A 16,262-nucleotide genomic window follows, 5' to 3' on the forward strand; every position below is an offset into this window, starting at 1 on the left:
TGGCTACCAGCATTGTCTTTGGTGAGAGATCTCAGATTCAAATTGATCTGGAGTAAATTACTATTCCCGTGGGACTGGAAGCAACCTGAATATTTTGTTCTTTTTGGTGTAAGTGACCATTTATCATGAAGTCCAGCTTGCTTGGGTGGCAAGATAGACTGGAGACCCCAAGGCGGACTGTCTGTGACTCACTGGTAAGACTGTTACGGTGATCTAGGAGTTCACATTTGTTACTGGGTTGGTGAAATCTAATTATAGAACATACCACCAGTTTGGAGTGTCTGCCCTGCTTTTGACAGTCTGCCCTGAGGTAGGCACTCACAGTTGTGAACTCACAGTTGTGAACCAGTTCAGACAGGGTGACACCACCTCTCCAGTATACAATCTATATGTTCAAAAGTTAAATTAAATGGTTTGTTCTATACATAACATTTTGTTTTTTTCCCCAAAATTCAAAAAAATGGTTCATTTGACCCGAAATGCTTTTTTTTCAATATTTTGATATTGAAAGCAAACTGGAGAAATCAGTTATTCATATAGCTCCAGTTGTTGTGGCCACTTTGAAGCACTCTTCAGAAATATGATCTGTGCACTTATTAAATGAGGACAATTTTGAAAGTGCCCATCTGTTCTGTCCCATGAGGCCTGGTTATAAAATTAAGTTCTGTTCTTACTGCTTTGGAGTCATCTGCGAGACTGTATAGATGGGCACCATACATTCTGGAGCAGTCAGACTACATGGTCCTTCAGTGGGAAGCTATTTTGTTAAATTAACACCTATATTAACCTCATCAAAGTTGGCCAAACATAATGAATCAGAACATTTTCTGAAATGTAGAGTGACATTGTTTCCTTTTAGCTATTGTCAGTGTGACAATGGGTTCCATTTGCAATAAATAAATAAATAAATAAAAGAATAAGAATAGAACAAGCAGAACACTTTCAGGATTCCATCCACATAGAAAGGGAAGAAATATGGGCTGGGTACTTCCCAGAAACTGGTCCAAAAGAATAATAGTTTCCTCTAATGCAAGCAAAAGTGTCCCGATTTCAGTTTACCTTATAACATTTGGATGAATTAAAATGTGTTTTACTTTGATTTTATTTCCTTGTTCATCTGCTCAAGATGCACCAATGGTCAAGTTTCTACTGTACTACAATGAAATACAAACAATTTTACACAACAGAGAAGAGTGGCTGACAAACTAAAAAGGCCATTCCAGCCAAGTGGAAAAGCTTGCTGACTAATGGCTTCTTCTCCAGGTTCTAAATAGGGAAAAAATAGTTTATTTTTAGCCCAGTTGTGCAGCCCTTAATCACCCAGGGAGCCCTTATTCTCGGTAATAAACCTCTTGAAGTCAATGGGACCGGCTGTGTGAACTGGAGTAGCAGCACCAGGCTCCTCTTAGCCCAGTGGAAATACATGGTTACATCCTAACACTCTTGCCCTATTGTTTTCCATCTTGTTCTCATCAAGATGAGCTTTATTTGAGAAAATAATTGTAGCAATTTGGGTTGATGAAAAAAACGGTTAGATCCTTTTATATCCTAATGGTATCCGCAACTCAATGGCTGAATAATTAGCACATGATGTAAAGCTAGATAGAACTTACAGACTCCAACTGTTCGTGGTTAAGGCTGGTATAAGAAATAAATGGAGGACGGCACAGAGAACCTGCACTGCAAGTTACCATGTAAAGTATTAGTAATATTTGAAGTTTTACTTTTATGTAAAGTGGTATTGTTGCCACCTGGATGATATTTCATTTCACTGTAACAGAAGAACATTTCACAGAGGGCCTTTGCTGCTCTTTGTATATTGACAATGATCTTTGAATGTATGCTGTATTTTTTTTAATCATAATTGATTTCCCTCTGAATGTGCGGCTTTGTCTGTTTTTGACTTTCCAAATGGAACTTTTATAACTCCAGATAATAGCCACAATTTAGTGAAAACTCCGAGGTCTGCAGGCTGGATTATCTTTCAGAAAAATGAATTACTTGAAAATTGACTTCATTAGTAGCAGGACTCGGCCCTTTCATTGTATGTTATGGTATATGTTGTGATGTCCAAGAGTCATGAACCTTATTGTCTCATGTTCAGACTAATCCTGGTTGATCCTTGCACTAATGCAGCTGGAATGAACAAAGCTTTTGCTTTCAGAAAGATAACATTTGTCTCCCTCTTTGTGGCCTGATTAACAAATGAAAACCCCCTGCTTTAAGAATAGAGATCACAGATAAATAGCACAATCAGGCTAGCACTACTTAAGGGAAAAGGGCTGCATTAGTTACAAAACAAAACTGATTTGCTCAAACCAAGAACAAAAATGATGATTTTTCTTTAGACTATCTGTAGATTTCTGCAATAAATAAAACCATCCTACATGCCTGAAAACCAAAAACAAAAGAGTCAAAATACATATTGATAATTAAAATCAGTTCATATTTTTTTATCCTTTAAAACCATGGACAAGAATGTACATCTCCACAAAAGTGGAGGCCAAACATAATGAATCAGAACATTTGCCGAAACGTCAAGTGACATTTTTTTCAAGGTTGTTCCTTTTAGCTATTGTCAGCGTGAGACTGGATTCCATTTGCAATTAAAAAAAACTAAACAAAAGAATAAAACAATGATCACATTGCACACTTCTTGAAACACAATCTTTGTCATAGGCACTATGATTATTCTCCCCGCTCCCCGCATAACAAAAATAGAGGAAAAAAGAAAATGGGGAAACAAAGACAGTTGAAAAGAAACAGCTTTTTCCCTTCTTTAATGTGTTTAGGCTGTGTGTTTATATCCTTTACCAAGAAAATTTCCCAGATGCTTAAACCTTAAATTGGTGTATTCATATTCATGGGATTCTTTACAAAGAAAGTACTTTATATATTTATATATATTGCTATAAAAGGCCCCCAAATTCAAGTAAATGTTCCATACTAATGTTGTTAACAATATAAATGATTTGGTAGGGTAGTTTATTATCCATAGTTCAGCTACAGGTGAACAATGGTTCAAGGCTTTCAATTGCTAAGGAGAAGACCTCACAATACTCACTCTGTGCAATATGAATGCTCAAACTTCCATATCCATATCATGCATATTTATGGAACATTTTTTGTAAGCTTAGCTCTTATAGCCTGTTGTGACATGGCAAATTTTCAATGATCAATAAGGAAAATCTATGAAATCAAGTATAGTACTACATTTCAGAGAATTCAGCTTGAAATGCAGCCTGATTCACACCACGTGATTTAAAAACTAAAGAAAAATCTGAGATACAGGGTGGGTGTTAACACAGATCTCAGTAACCAACAAAACAAATCATTCAGATTTTATTAGGATGTCTTAACATCTGTGTTCATTAAATGGTGGGTATTGAAAACCCATTTAATCAACAAACCAGGCACATCTTTTTCCCCCCACATATACCAGCTGGATATACACAGTGAAGGAACAACGTATTCCTAATCTTCATTCCATTTTATGTCATTTTCAAGTGATCGGTCTCTCAGGAGTGTGGCAGGAGATGGTTGGAAAGCAGCTTTAACAGTGGTTGGGCTGCTGAGCATGGTGTTTTGTTACTCATGTGATCCAATAAAGTAAGCTGAGAGGAGCAAGCCCTACAGGAGGGAAGGCCAATAAGAGCATGACTCAGCACATGTCATAAGATATTGAGCAGCTGACTGCTAGAGATAGTACTTGCTTAAAACCCTAGAACGTGTTTATGTCAGCAACTGGCTCTTACGTTCTCAGTATCTTCTGAATCCAGCACTTATGTAGAGCTAGTTAAAAAATGGGGAGTGGGGAGGAATGCAAAGGCTTAGAAAAAATTATGTAGGTCACATGGGGGTTCGAATTAGACTAATAATTTTTTTTAAAATGGGTAATTTGTTTCTTGAAAAAATGGTTATCAAAATGTTTATTTTTCTGAAAATTGAGTTTGCATCAAAGTGTCAATACCCATTTCTGCAACAGTCTGTGTCCTTTTTGATGAAAATTTCAATCAATATTGTCAAGAAAAAAATCACAAAAAATTTTGATCATGTGTTTTGCAAAATTTTCTTTTGAAAAAAGGTCCTATTAAAAATAAACAAATTCTTTTATTTTGAAAAGGCTTTGACCAGCTATACTCTTAAGCATCCATGAGTAGTTTCTACTACTGCATTTGCAATAGGATTAACTTAAAATCCTCCATGAAAGCAACTCAACCCCAGTACTCATTTCAGTGAGAGAGCATCTGCTGCTAAACACTGCATATTTCCTTACCCTATGAGCTGTTGATCATCCTCAGCCTTACAGGAGGTATCCAGCACATACAAGAGTGGACACCTTTGTGGATCCAGTTGCAATGCACAGGCATACCGCAAATAGTGAGTATTCAGTGCTAGCTCTTAGATTCCTTGCACCTTTACAACAGTACTCATCAACATGGCAGGATGGAGTCAAACTAAGCCAAACTGTACTCCACGTTTAAGACAGGGCAGAGTGAGAAGGGTGAATTTCTCTAAGGTTGGACCTGCAAGGAAAGACTATGAATCCCTAACCAATTTTAAACTTTCTGCCAGATTTTATGCCATGCACTGGTCTGTAAATACATAATGGAAAGAATTGTTCATGTAGATTGGTTCACATAAGACCCAATTTATTAAGAAAAGAAAAAGAAAAAAAAAGTCACACACACATAGGTTATAATAATAATATTAGAATCAGAATAAGAATTATTCTGAATTAGATAATCAGAATAATTATCTCCCTCCAGACTATCATTATTTTTGTAGCAAGTTTTCCATCAGCTTCTTTTTGGGCTGGAAATTTCAAAAAAGTCTAAGGGAGTTAGACATCTAATTACCCACAGGCTCCTTGGAAAACTCACTCTTATTCTTTAAGATCAAAAAGTAGATGGATGTGAGTATACTCACCGGCCTGTTGCTATATACCACATACAGGAATGCTACTTAGAAAACAATATGAAAATATACTTTTATTGTGTTTATTAAACACAACTTTGTATCTGAAAACCAACCTAACAGACACATCACACGCACTGGGACTGGATTTGAATTTCTAGGAGTGCTACAAAGTGAATGGGTTTTTTGTGTGTGTACACAGGCATGTTTGTATGTGAGAGAGAGATAATACAGCTCTTAGATAAGGGTAGTAAGTGCTCCTCATACAAAAGGCAGACTTGAAGCTACATTAGTTCATCAGTAACAGTTATTCTGCTAACTGCAGAACTACAATGGCCACTTTTAACAGGGCTGCAGACAGTAGCAGAAGCTGCACAAAGGCCAAGGAGAATATGGCATTAAGTATAAAAGATGAGGGTAGCTGGAATGATACTGCTGCATACAGTGCAGAAACCATCCTTATAGAAATATTGGATTATTATCATTACTTAAAATACTGTATAAAATAGCAGGTCAATTCAAACTATGAGCCAGATCCTCAGTCTAAAGCAGCATGAGTCCAAATGCCAGTTCACACCAGCTGAGGATATAGCCCTATGTTTTAGACTCTATTACTAAATTTTCAGGGAGAAAAACCTTCATAAATCTCTGTTTGGATTCTACTAGAAACATTTTTTAGCAGTAGAGGAGGAATCACAATAGTTTGGGCACTGTAAATAGCCTAAAATACACAAAAAATAACTCATGCTATTGGTATCTTAGATTGCATCTAAACATCGGGGTGAAAAGTCTTGGCCACATTCCAGCCAATCAGAATTTTGCACTTGGGCTAGGATTTACTTCTGTAAACCATCAATGTTTTCCCTGGAAGCCCCATTCACATCACTGAAGCCCCATTCACTTCAATGAAGGTACTTCTATTTACACCAGATCAGACTCAGGTCTGGGAATTCTGAACAGAATTTTTTTCGTCTATTAGCTTGTGCTCACTCTTTGTACAGGAGTGAATTTTGACTAATGTGAGAAACATTGTCTCAGTATATTCCCATATAATTCTGGAAGTACAAGATGCTGTTTTAATAATGAGCACTGTCTAGTAGAAATAAGAAAAGACCGCATTAAGGCATTTTCTCATTTCCCCACTTCTTCCTTATTACCTTTTGCTGACACTATTTATTTTGGAAAGCAATCAATATCAATTGGTTTGTCCTAAACACATTAAAATATGGTTTTAAAATGTCAGACATAAGTAGCTTCCAACTATTCATGACACCGATTGAGATAAAACTGTGTTTATTACCCTTCCAAAGCAAGGATTACTTTAAAATGGTTCTACATCTATTGTCATAGCTCCTTCATGTGTTTTGACATTCATCCCATAAAATTATTTGATTCAGTATCTGTTAGGAATCTTAACCATTGGAGGAACTTTAATAATAATGGGAGGAAAAAAGCAAGACCAGAAGTTATAAAACTCAGGTAGCTTCAGATGTGTATACTGGTCTTTGGTCTTCTGAAAGAGTTGGAAGCTATCTTACTGGTAACACTTTTAACTGTTAATGATTTCTAAACAAATATAAACACTGGTTTCTTGCTATCACACAATTAATTCCTTCATAGGCAACAATATACATGCAATCAATACATTAATTTATGGGGAGAAGACACAGAAGGACTAGTTTTCCAAGAAAATGTTCTGTCATCCAGTTAAATATGCAGCTCAGCTAGTACTGGACTGAGTTTGCAGTCCTATTCCACCACTCAAATTAGCTGGATTTCAGATTTTTTTTTAATTTAAGTGTATATTCTAGAGAACATTTCACACTTTTGGGGATAGCAGTAGTACACACAAAATTATACATTTTAGTCTAGTAAAGAATCATCAGCTCCCAAAAGTCACTTTGTTTGCTCAGAAAAGCTAACAATAGAGTATGCTTGGACCACAATTGTTCATCATGTTGAAGATCTATTCTGGTTTACTCAGACCCTTGCCAGCTTTGATTTCTGTTATTTCATGCAAATATTAATATTGGGTATCCTTGGCACAGACATAATAGGGTGTCAAACAGATGAGAGATCAAAACCTGTCAGGCCTTATGGTATCATAACTTCAGACAGAAAAATAATGGAAGACATTTTGACTCCATGATTTCTGAAATGTTAGAAACTTTATGGAATCATGAAAGAATGACACAAAGACATACTAAGAATTTGCTACCATTTAAAATCACTTAAGCCCAGCTCCTGCGAAGACTGGGAAATCCCCCCACTGAGACTACACAGAATACATAGTGTTAAGCACTTCAATCCTTGAAGGATTGGGGCTGAGGTTTACTTGTTTCTGGACTTACAATTTAAAACCTCTTGTCCCTAAGGCCAGGTTCTGAATGACATTCTTTCTTATGTGGGTAAGGTATATTCAACATTAGTAAGGGTGTCGGAATATGGCCCAATTGTCTAAATTCTGTGTTGTTTCATAGCCATTGCAACCCCATTGACTTCAGTAATGTTGCATGGGATGTAAATCAGTGAAGAACTGGGCCTGAGCTCCTTCATGTGAAAGGGAAAGAAAGAGGATGAGATAAAGCTTATATAAGGCATGATCATCCATTGTGACATGATACGTACTGTAGTTGGTGCTGATGGAAATAGAGAAGGTAAATGGCACAAAGGTCTCATTCTGATGCAATTAGATTAGATATTGCTCAAGGCTATATCAACAAACACAGAATATACATGCCATATGTGTACGGTATGTCTTATACTTAATTTATACTCTTTAATAATCAGTAAAAAAGTATTAATTATACATATAAAATATAATAATTCCCTTTATAGAAAAAAATGTAGATTTTGTTTGTTTTGATGTTTTTTACATTATTATTATTATTATTAATTTGAAAATAAAAAGTCTCACTAAAATAGTAATCTGGAGCATTAGAAATATCTCCTCCTTTGCAGGGCCTTTATGCAAAGAAAACTACTCTTCAAGTTCTATGAAGAAAATAAGTTGAAGTAGCAAAATGCTCCAAGACAATAGTCCTTTTATCTCTCTGTCTTTATAACTGATTGTGGACTTCAGAAATGATGCTTGAGTAATAAATGAAGAATCAAAGAATGGTTACCTCCAATACAATCAATACGTGTAATAACAATCAATAAAGAGTGGGGAGTTAAAAGCTTTTTTCTCTCCTCTTTGTTTAAAATTTACAAACTCAGTTATTGATAAGTTCAGGTAGATTGTGTTTTGGCAATTTCAATGCACACACAATTCTAATAGCTCATACATTTGTTAAGATTACACCATTTTAACAGTGTGCAGTATACAGGTACTACAGACTACTGTATCCTTATCCAGTGTGTATTCCATGTTACAATAATAACTTTCCACTTTCAGTTATACACATTCTAGCTAGTTTTTAAAAAACTAGAAAATAATGCTCTATAAGGTCCAATCCAATGCCCAGTCTAATTCAAGTCAACAGGACAAAGACTCATTAACTTCAATATCTGTCCAATCAGAACTTTAGAACTTTGCCACAGCTCAGTACTATTTGATGTACATTTCAGTGAATGAACTTTTCAAGTTTGCTATTTAAAATACAAAAAAAGAATATAATGTGGTTAATCTGCAAATGTCAAATCCAAACCCTGCACACCAAGGGCCAAAGATACCATATTCATTAGTGCATCTAGAGGGAACACTCATATAAATAAATTGAGCAGGATTTCACTCCCAGTTTGCCATGGTCACAGTACACACAAAGCACCAGTTACAAGCACCTAAAACATCCTACAATATGATAGGGTGAAGAGCCACCTTTAATTTTCCATGCATGGATATTTTTGATTGGGACCCAGGCTTACTCAAAAACAAACAACAAAAAAACATATATTTGGAGCTTATGTATCATTGTCCCCAAGTGTTTAAGAAAAATCCCTTGATTTCAATCAATACAAACATGAAAGCACTTATGTTTTTAAGCTGTTTTGAAGATGATGGGCCAGAAACTAATTTTCAAAATATAAAACAAAGCAAACATTTAAATTTGTACAAAACAGAATGATAAAAGCAACAAAGGAAAGGAAGAGCAGGCAACTTAAAAACCCTTTTTTCAGTCTTGTAGGTATATGTATTTAAGGGGAATTTCTGCTTTACTATGAGACCCTCTCTGGTTTTGGTATCTGCCAAGTTTTAGACCAGACTTGAACTCTTTGTTACAGCTCTGACCCTATGAGTTTGAATTCTGAATCACAATATTCATACTTTGGAAGAACTCTCCCTTAGTACATATTTGTTATCATTTCTTTAAAAATTAGGGGATCCTTTGAAATCTAGTAAACTGAATTTGTGGCAAGATGAAATATAGTATTTCTTTATCGGGCCAAATTTTACTCTTACTTACACTATCATGTTTAACTCAGAGCAGAATTTGACTCCCTATCTGATAGCTTCTGTACATCTTCTTTTAGGCCATGGTTCATCAAGGCATCTAAGTACATGCGTCACTGTGAGCATATGCTTAAGTCTCATTGGCTTCAAAATTTAAAGTTAATCCCATGTGTAAATGCTTTGCTGAACTGGGTCTCACTGGGGACTATCCAGTCCTTGTAGGGGGATAGACACAATAATTAGGGCTGTCAAGCAATTAAAAAAATTAATCAAGATTAATTGCACTGTTAAACAATAATAGAATACCATTTATTTAAATATTTTGGATGTTTTCTACATTTTCAAATATATTGATTTCAATTATAACACAAAATACAAAATATAGAGTGCTCACTTTATATTTATTTTTTATTACAAATATTTTTTGTAAAAAAAAATAGTATATTTCAATTCACCTAATACACGTACTGTTGTGCAATCTCTTTATCATGAAAGTTTAACTTACAAATGTAGAATTATGTACAAAAAATAACTGCATTCAAAAAATAAAACAATGTAACACTTTAGAGTCAATAAATCCACTCAGTCCTATTTCAGCCAATTGCTCAGACAAACAAGTTTGGTTACATTTGCAGGAGATAATGCTGCCTGCTTCTTGTTTACAATGTCCCCTAAAAGTGAGAAAAGGTGTATGGTATTCTATTATTAACAGTGCGATTAATTGCGCAATTAATTGTGAATCATTTTTTGAATCACTTGATTAATCACGATTAATGTTTTAAATTGCTTAACAGCCTTAACAAATTTCAATTGGTATTCTATTGTTTAACAGTGTGATTAATCATTTTGGACCAGATTCTCAGCTGATGTAAATTGGCATCACTCTAATGGACTTCAATGGAGCTAGATTAATACACATCAATTGAGAGTCTGGCCACCTATCTAAGATTTCCCTAATTGAGGGCCAGATTCTAATAGCCTTACTCATTTTGAATACTACCTTATCCATGAATAGACTCATTGAACTTAATGGGACTATTCAAGAAGGGAGATACTGAACATGAATTAGGATACCACAGTATAGCCCTATTGAATTATAAAGAGTTTTTTGATGGTTAATAACTTTTAAGCAATGTGAAAACGTGTGTCTATATTCACCACATTTCCCACTTCAGATTTCTGGGAGCCCCCTATGAATAAGGGGCAGGGAAGAGGTTGTTGAGTTGTTTTGAAGAAAACCTATTCAGAAGCAAGAAATGTAGGACACATAATGGCCATATTTTGTAATTGTGTTCAATAGTATTATGCTTAAGAGATGTCAGTTTCCCTTGGTCTATTTTAAACCATTTAATTAGCTATTTTCCCAGTTTGGTGAAGTGTAACAACCGGTGTGAATTTTCACACCTAACTAAACTTGATCTTTACAGGGCAGCTGTAAATTTCAATTATCTTATGAGTACATCAATGAGTTTAGAGTTTCTTCCATGGAGGATTATTATTTGGTTTCCCAGCTGAGCAACAGATGTAATTTTATTAGCAAGAACTATACTCTGCACTGACTTACACCTCTTCTAAGCAACTTGAGTTCAATGGGATGTCTGGAACAAAAATATGAGCTAGTCTTTCAGTAGTATAAGTGAAACTTCATGAAGTCTTTTCTGCAGCCTACATAATTGAAGTGTCAGAACTCAGATAAAATGTTGTTCCATCCACTATAGAGGGGAAAACACTTACATTAGAGAAACATACAATTCATATTACAGTGACCTGTTTAGATCTTCTTTAACTTTTTCCTCTTCAAACAATGGAACTTTCAATAAGTGCTGAAATGAAATTCTTAACAAATAATACACTAGTCTATCATAAGGTTAGTATTAATGTCTCTCTATTCAAACATGCTGAAACTGAATAGAACAGGTAACAAATAACAGTCACACATCCTTTGCTGAGTACAAGATAGCATCTCTAACATGAGCTGAAGATTTCTCACCATTTCAGATCTTCATCTATTATTCAATCAGACACTCCATCAGTTTTTAATACATTGCTCTTCCACTGTTTCTGCTTTTCAGGGTGTTAAACTGAGAAAGGCATTGCCTCTTTCTTCAACAGAAATCCTGCAGTGTGTTTCCAATACATTTCAAAGGGTGCATTTTCTGATTGTAAAATGTAGTTGGATTTGGGGGCAATAAGGCCAGACTTCTGTTAGTTTAAAAAGGTTTCACTTTGCAATATGTATCTTAGTTACTGATCCTGTAATTCACTGAGTGGAGGCAGCCTGCTGCACCCACATGGAGCCCTGCTGAAGTGAACAGGGCATTGCCCACACACATGAAATTGGATTGCAGGATTGGAGCTTTCATCAACAATGAGGTACATCCCTCAGGGAACTCGTTCCTTAAATCCAGCCGTATCCAAGTGGCATTTGAAGAAGGGAATCAAAACCAATGATGCTCCATCCAGGGGCATAAATCATAATTTGCTCTCATATATATTTTTACTGAAAACACACAGCAAAGATTACAGCCATAGAAAGCTTTGCAAATGAGACAATTCCATCAACTTTGCTTTTTTTAGAAAAAAGACTTCTTATGTGAATACTAATTTTTCCTTAATGCCCTAACTGGGGGAAAATAAATGGCATATGCCTTCAACTTTTTTTTTTTCTTCAGTTCACTAGAGAGAAGTTGAAATATTGCTTTATTCCGACTCAACATACAACAGCACTAGACCGATCGATTGTTCTATTTTGGAAACTCACTCTTGAGAATGGTGAACTGGAAAGTCTGGGGCACATCTAATAACTTTAGCAATTACCTTGCTGTAAAGGGAGTACGTATTTGAATACATTTTGTGTACACTGTAGATTTTGTTAATAAATCAACCAGTCTTCCGGCATTCAATAGGGAAGGCTATTTGGTAATTATTTACTATCGTTCATTAATTTTTTAAACAAATAATTTAAACAGACTGTATTTGAAAATAGTAGTTCATACGTCATTACTGAATTTAGGCCACTGTATTAGTGACACATCATGTGCTGTGGATACAGGAGAAAACAGAAAAGAAAATGTAAGAAAGCAAGTGCTTGGGACACTGAAATCAGCAAATGATCTTCCTTCTCTAAAACCTTGATTCTCCAAATGGATCTATTTGGTGGAGCCCATGTGCCCTTGCACAGCCTCATTAAATTCAAGACAGGTTTTTACAAATGCCTGGACCCACCCGTACCAAACCAACTACAGGAAAGGGGCCTTAAAAGTTCACAAGCAGAAGTCATGCTTAATTCAAATGACAGGAAAAACTGAATGTGGAAACAAATTAGGACAGCATGAACAAATATATGCTGAGTATTGATCATATTGTATCTCCCCAACTGATCTCTGAACAAACCATACTAAAAATATATTTTAAAAGTGCTCTTCTGGAGTGCTCAAAAATGTCTTCAAAGTATAACATTTTCAAAATACTGTGATTTTTGTGACAAAATAATGTGGTTTAAGTTCCCATTGGTAGAAAATTCATAACACACACACGCACACACTATCTTTTTCTTCTTCTTTTCCTTTCTCACTGAAAATCCAAACTTAAAAAGCACAGTTCACAATGAGATGGGGCTGCGCAGTGATTGTGAGCAACACCCAATCATTGCATCTCCTGCTCCGATGCCCTGATTTAACAAGATACTTAAGCACATGCTAACTTAAAGGTCATGGGTCGTCCCACTGACTTCACTAAGACTACTCGTGTACTTAAAGGAAGCCACATGCTTAAGCATCTGGCTGAATCAGTGCTTTACAGTTGCTTCAGATTTTATGTGGCTTGGAACTATACTTTAGAATTTAGATAGGAAAGACTGACTTTGTGTGTGTGTTGGTTTGTTTTAAAATTATGAATCTGGGACCAAGCTACTGGTCGAATGGAGGGCTAATTATGGGCCTGTTTTATTTGAGGTTACTCAAGAAGAACTTGCTCACCAGAGAATGAATCCCTGGTGGACAGTTCAACACAGCTCTACTTTGAAACCAAAGAGTCTAAGAATGAATTTGGCTTTTTTGAAAAATATGCATGTCCCAAGCCTTCTAACAGCCAAACAGGACAGTTTTAAAACATACTGTAACTGCAACTGAATGTGTAACTCTGAAAAAGAAAAACAACAGCCCCCCCTTCAAAAAAAACCCCAAACCAGAAAAGCTTTAGATGTATGCTTTATCCCTCCTGGAACTTTTCTTTCCCTTAAAAAAATATTTTGTTAAAAAACACTATGATATGAGGGCGATTGACTATTTGGTTTCTTCTAAGTAGATGCTTTTAAATTAATGCATATAAATAATTTGTATTTAATTTCCTTCCTTTCCTGTTTAGCAAAGCTTTGAGTGCACAGATCCTTTATCTCCCCACCCTCACTCTCCTCAAAGTCACTTGGTCAATGCCGAGTCTCTGTGTGTTTCGCTTTTTAAGATAAATTTTGCTTCTCGTTCCAATTTTGCCAGGGGACTCATGGGCAGAAAAGCTGTGTTTTCACTTGCACTGTTCTCTGATTCTGTGCTTGCCAGTTCATAGTCCTCTGACCTCCTTGCATCAGTCAGAATTCGAATCTGCTCCTGGACAGTTTCTAGCAATATTTTCACTTCCTGTTGTTCTGCTATAAGACAATTGCTGACTGGGGCACTGACATTGACAAGTTCAGCTGAATAGGAGTTTTTGCACCATTTGATTCCTGTTACTTCAGAAACATTTTGCATTTGCATGCAGGCTTCATCCAAGCCCACCGACGGGATGATGGGAACTGAGTTGGCCCTTGATGCGGAATATCCAACCAAGTCCTTCTGACCCACATTATTAAAATAGGGGGTGGTCTCTCGTGAAGGCAGTTGCATATTTATTGAAGTATTCTGAGGAGTTTTTAAACCAGTGGATGAATACCTAAAAATAATAATAAAAAAAGAATTAGCTTTTTCATTTTGCATGAGACAGACAGACAAGAGAGGTCAGTGAAAGCAATGGAAACATCTGCTGAAAAATGTATCTTCTTGAAGCAAGGAATAGTCACAAGCAGGGTGGTCTAGTGGATAGAGAACTTGACTGGAATTCAGCAGAGCTGCTTTCTATACCCACCTCTGACACTGGCCTACTTGGTGACCTTGGGCAAGTTACTTCCCTATCTTCCTCAGTTTCCCCAGGTATAAAATGAGGATAATGTTACTTACCTCCTTTGTAAAGTGGTTTGAGAGCTAAGTATTATTATTTCCTTATAATAAAATGTGTAATTTTATAATTACATTCCTAATCTGGCAAGCGGATTCCCACCTTCCTCAAGCATCAATATTTTTAAACGTGGATATTTTGGTATGAATTAGAATTTGGTATTGTTCTGAAATGTGCAGAGAAATTAACTTCAATAAACACATTCTGAGTCCAATCCTGCACTCCATACCCAGGTGTTTTTATGATCTGCACTCCCATTGACATCAGTGGGAGTTGCAGATGCTCAGTACCTCTGAAAATCAGATCACTTATTCAAGCACTCAAGGTTCAAAAGCTGGTCCTTTTTTCAGTCATATATGGCATGAGGCTGGCGATACTACACTGGGTTCTGGGAAATATTCCTCTGTTAAAAATTAGATGTCCTAGATCCTCCATTAATTCAAATTTTGATGGAATTGCATCAATTCTGCTGTCATTTTTGTGAAATTTCACCAAAATTTCCATTTTGTTTCTAAGTTGGATACTTATGAAGTTGTGCTGATGAAAACTGACTTTCAAGGTGCATCTACGCTGCACAAACCTCACGGCAGCGGGCAGCTTATGTACACTGCACACACCCCCAGTATGGGTATAAATACAATGTAGGGGGTGAGTTACTGCTTAGGCGAGTAAAGACATACCTGAACCCTGAAGATATGTATCCTATACGTCTGGCTACACCCCCAAGTAGTGCTTCCCCAATCTACACTGCTATTTTTAGTAGTGTAGTGTCCTGCTGTCTCCCCGTTCCTGAAGCCTTTCCCCATCACTTCCCCCCGCCAAAGCCATCCACTGACACATGTAGCTACACACCACAGCATGGATGCAGCTTGCTTTTTAATGTGGTGTGTAGCTATACATATCCTACATGCCGCCACCATTAGAGTGCAGTGTAAATATAGCTTCAGTTGTGGCAAATTCCTGAAAAACATCACTGAAAATATGTGCATTTTGAATCACTTTGGAAACTTAGCAACATGCCAAAATTCAGCAGCTCTCTTTTTAATAAGAAACATTAATACAACTCTGCTTGTACAATAAGTTAATATTCCTATTAGCCATGGTTATCAGGGACTATGGGTTTGATTCTGATCTCAGTTACAACATGGCAAATCAAGAGTAACTAAAGTGATATCAGAGAAAGTGAGATCAGACTCAGGCCCCACAGCTTTATTGAAAGTTCATTTTCATTTGTCACATTATCACATCACTATTTAAATATACAAGATAAAGGCAAAATATTACATGCTTAATACAAGAGTAAGGAAAATAAGATTTGACCCTAATGTAATTTAATTTTACTAGGTTTCTGAGTTCCCACTTCAAGGTCCAGATTCAGCAAAGTACTGAAGTAAAAAAGTCACCATCTTGACTTGAATAGGACTACTCCATGTACTTAAGTAACTCATGTCACTTGGGTTTAAGTACATCATTTGGTATGAGTAGTTAGAAAACTAATAAACAAGAAGAACAGATTCCCTAAAGCACATGTTCACTAGTGTTCCATTGATTGTAGTCAACTTGATTACTGCTCATTGATTTTTGTATACACAATTCAGCATATCCACCTTCGGCATGTGTTATGTTCAGTGGACCTGCAATTCTACCCTTTCTCTACACTAACACCACACTGAATTGATTTAACAATAGTGCTTTCTGGTCTGTATCCCAAAGGTTCCTGCCCAATCCCAGCAGCAGTGCATTC

General features: G+C 36.2%; 1 protein-coding gene across 1 annotated transcript in view; it reads right to left on the minus strand.

The window, feature by feature from the left end:
- Positions 1-13,663: 13,663 nt before the first annotated feature.
- The window catches only part of NRG3 (neuregulin 3), a 923,439-nt gene continuing 920,840 nt past the window's right edge, over positions 13,664-16,262 (minus strand). The window contains exons 10-12 of the mRNA XM_039546067.1: positions 16,165-16,176; positions 14,839-14,852; positions 13,664-14,236 (exon numbers count right to left, since the gene is read on the minus strand). Coding sequence (XP_039402001.1) covers positions 13,729-14,236; positions 14,839-14,852; positions 16,165-16,176 — 534 coding nt within the window. The 3' untranslated portion in view covers positions 13,664-13,728. The remainder of the gene's footprint in view (positions 14,237-14,838; positions 14,853-16,164; positions 16,177-16,262) is intronic.

This window comes from Mauremys reevesii, linkage group 7 (assembly GCF_016161935.1).
Source record: "Mauremys reevesii isolate NIE-2019 linkage group 7, ASM1616193v1, whole genome shotgun sequence".
Classification (NCBI taxonomy): domain Eukaryota; kingdom Metazoa; phylum Chordata; order Testudines; family Geoemydidae; genus Mauremys; species Mauremys reevesii.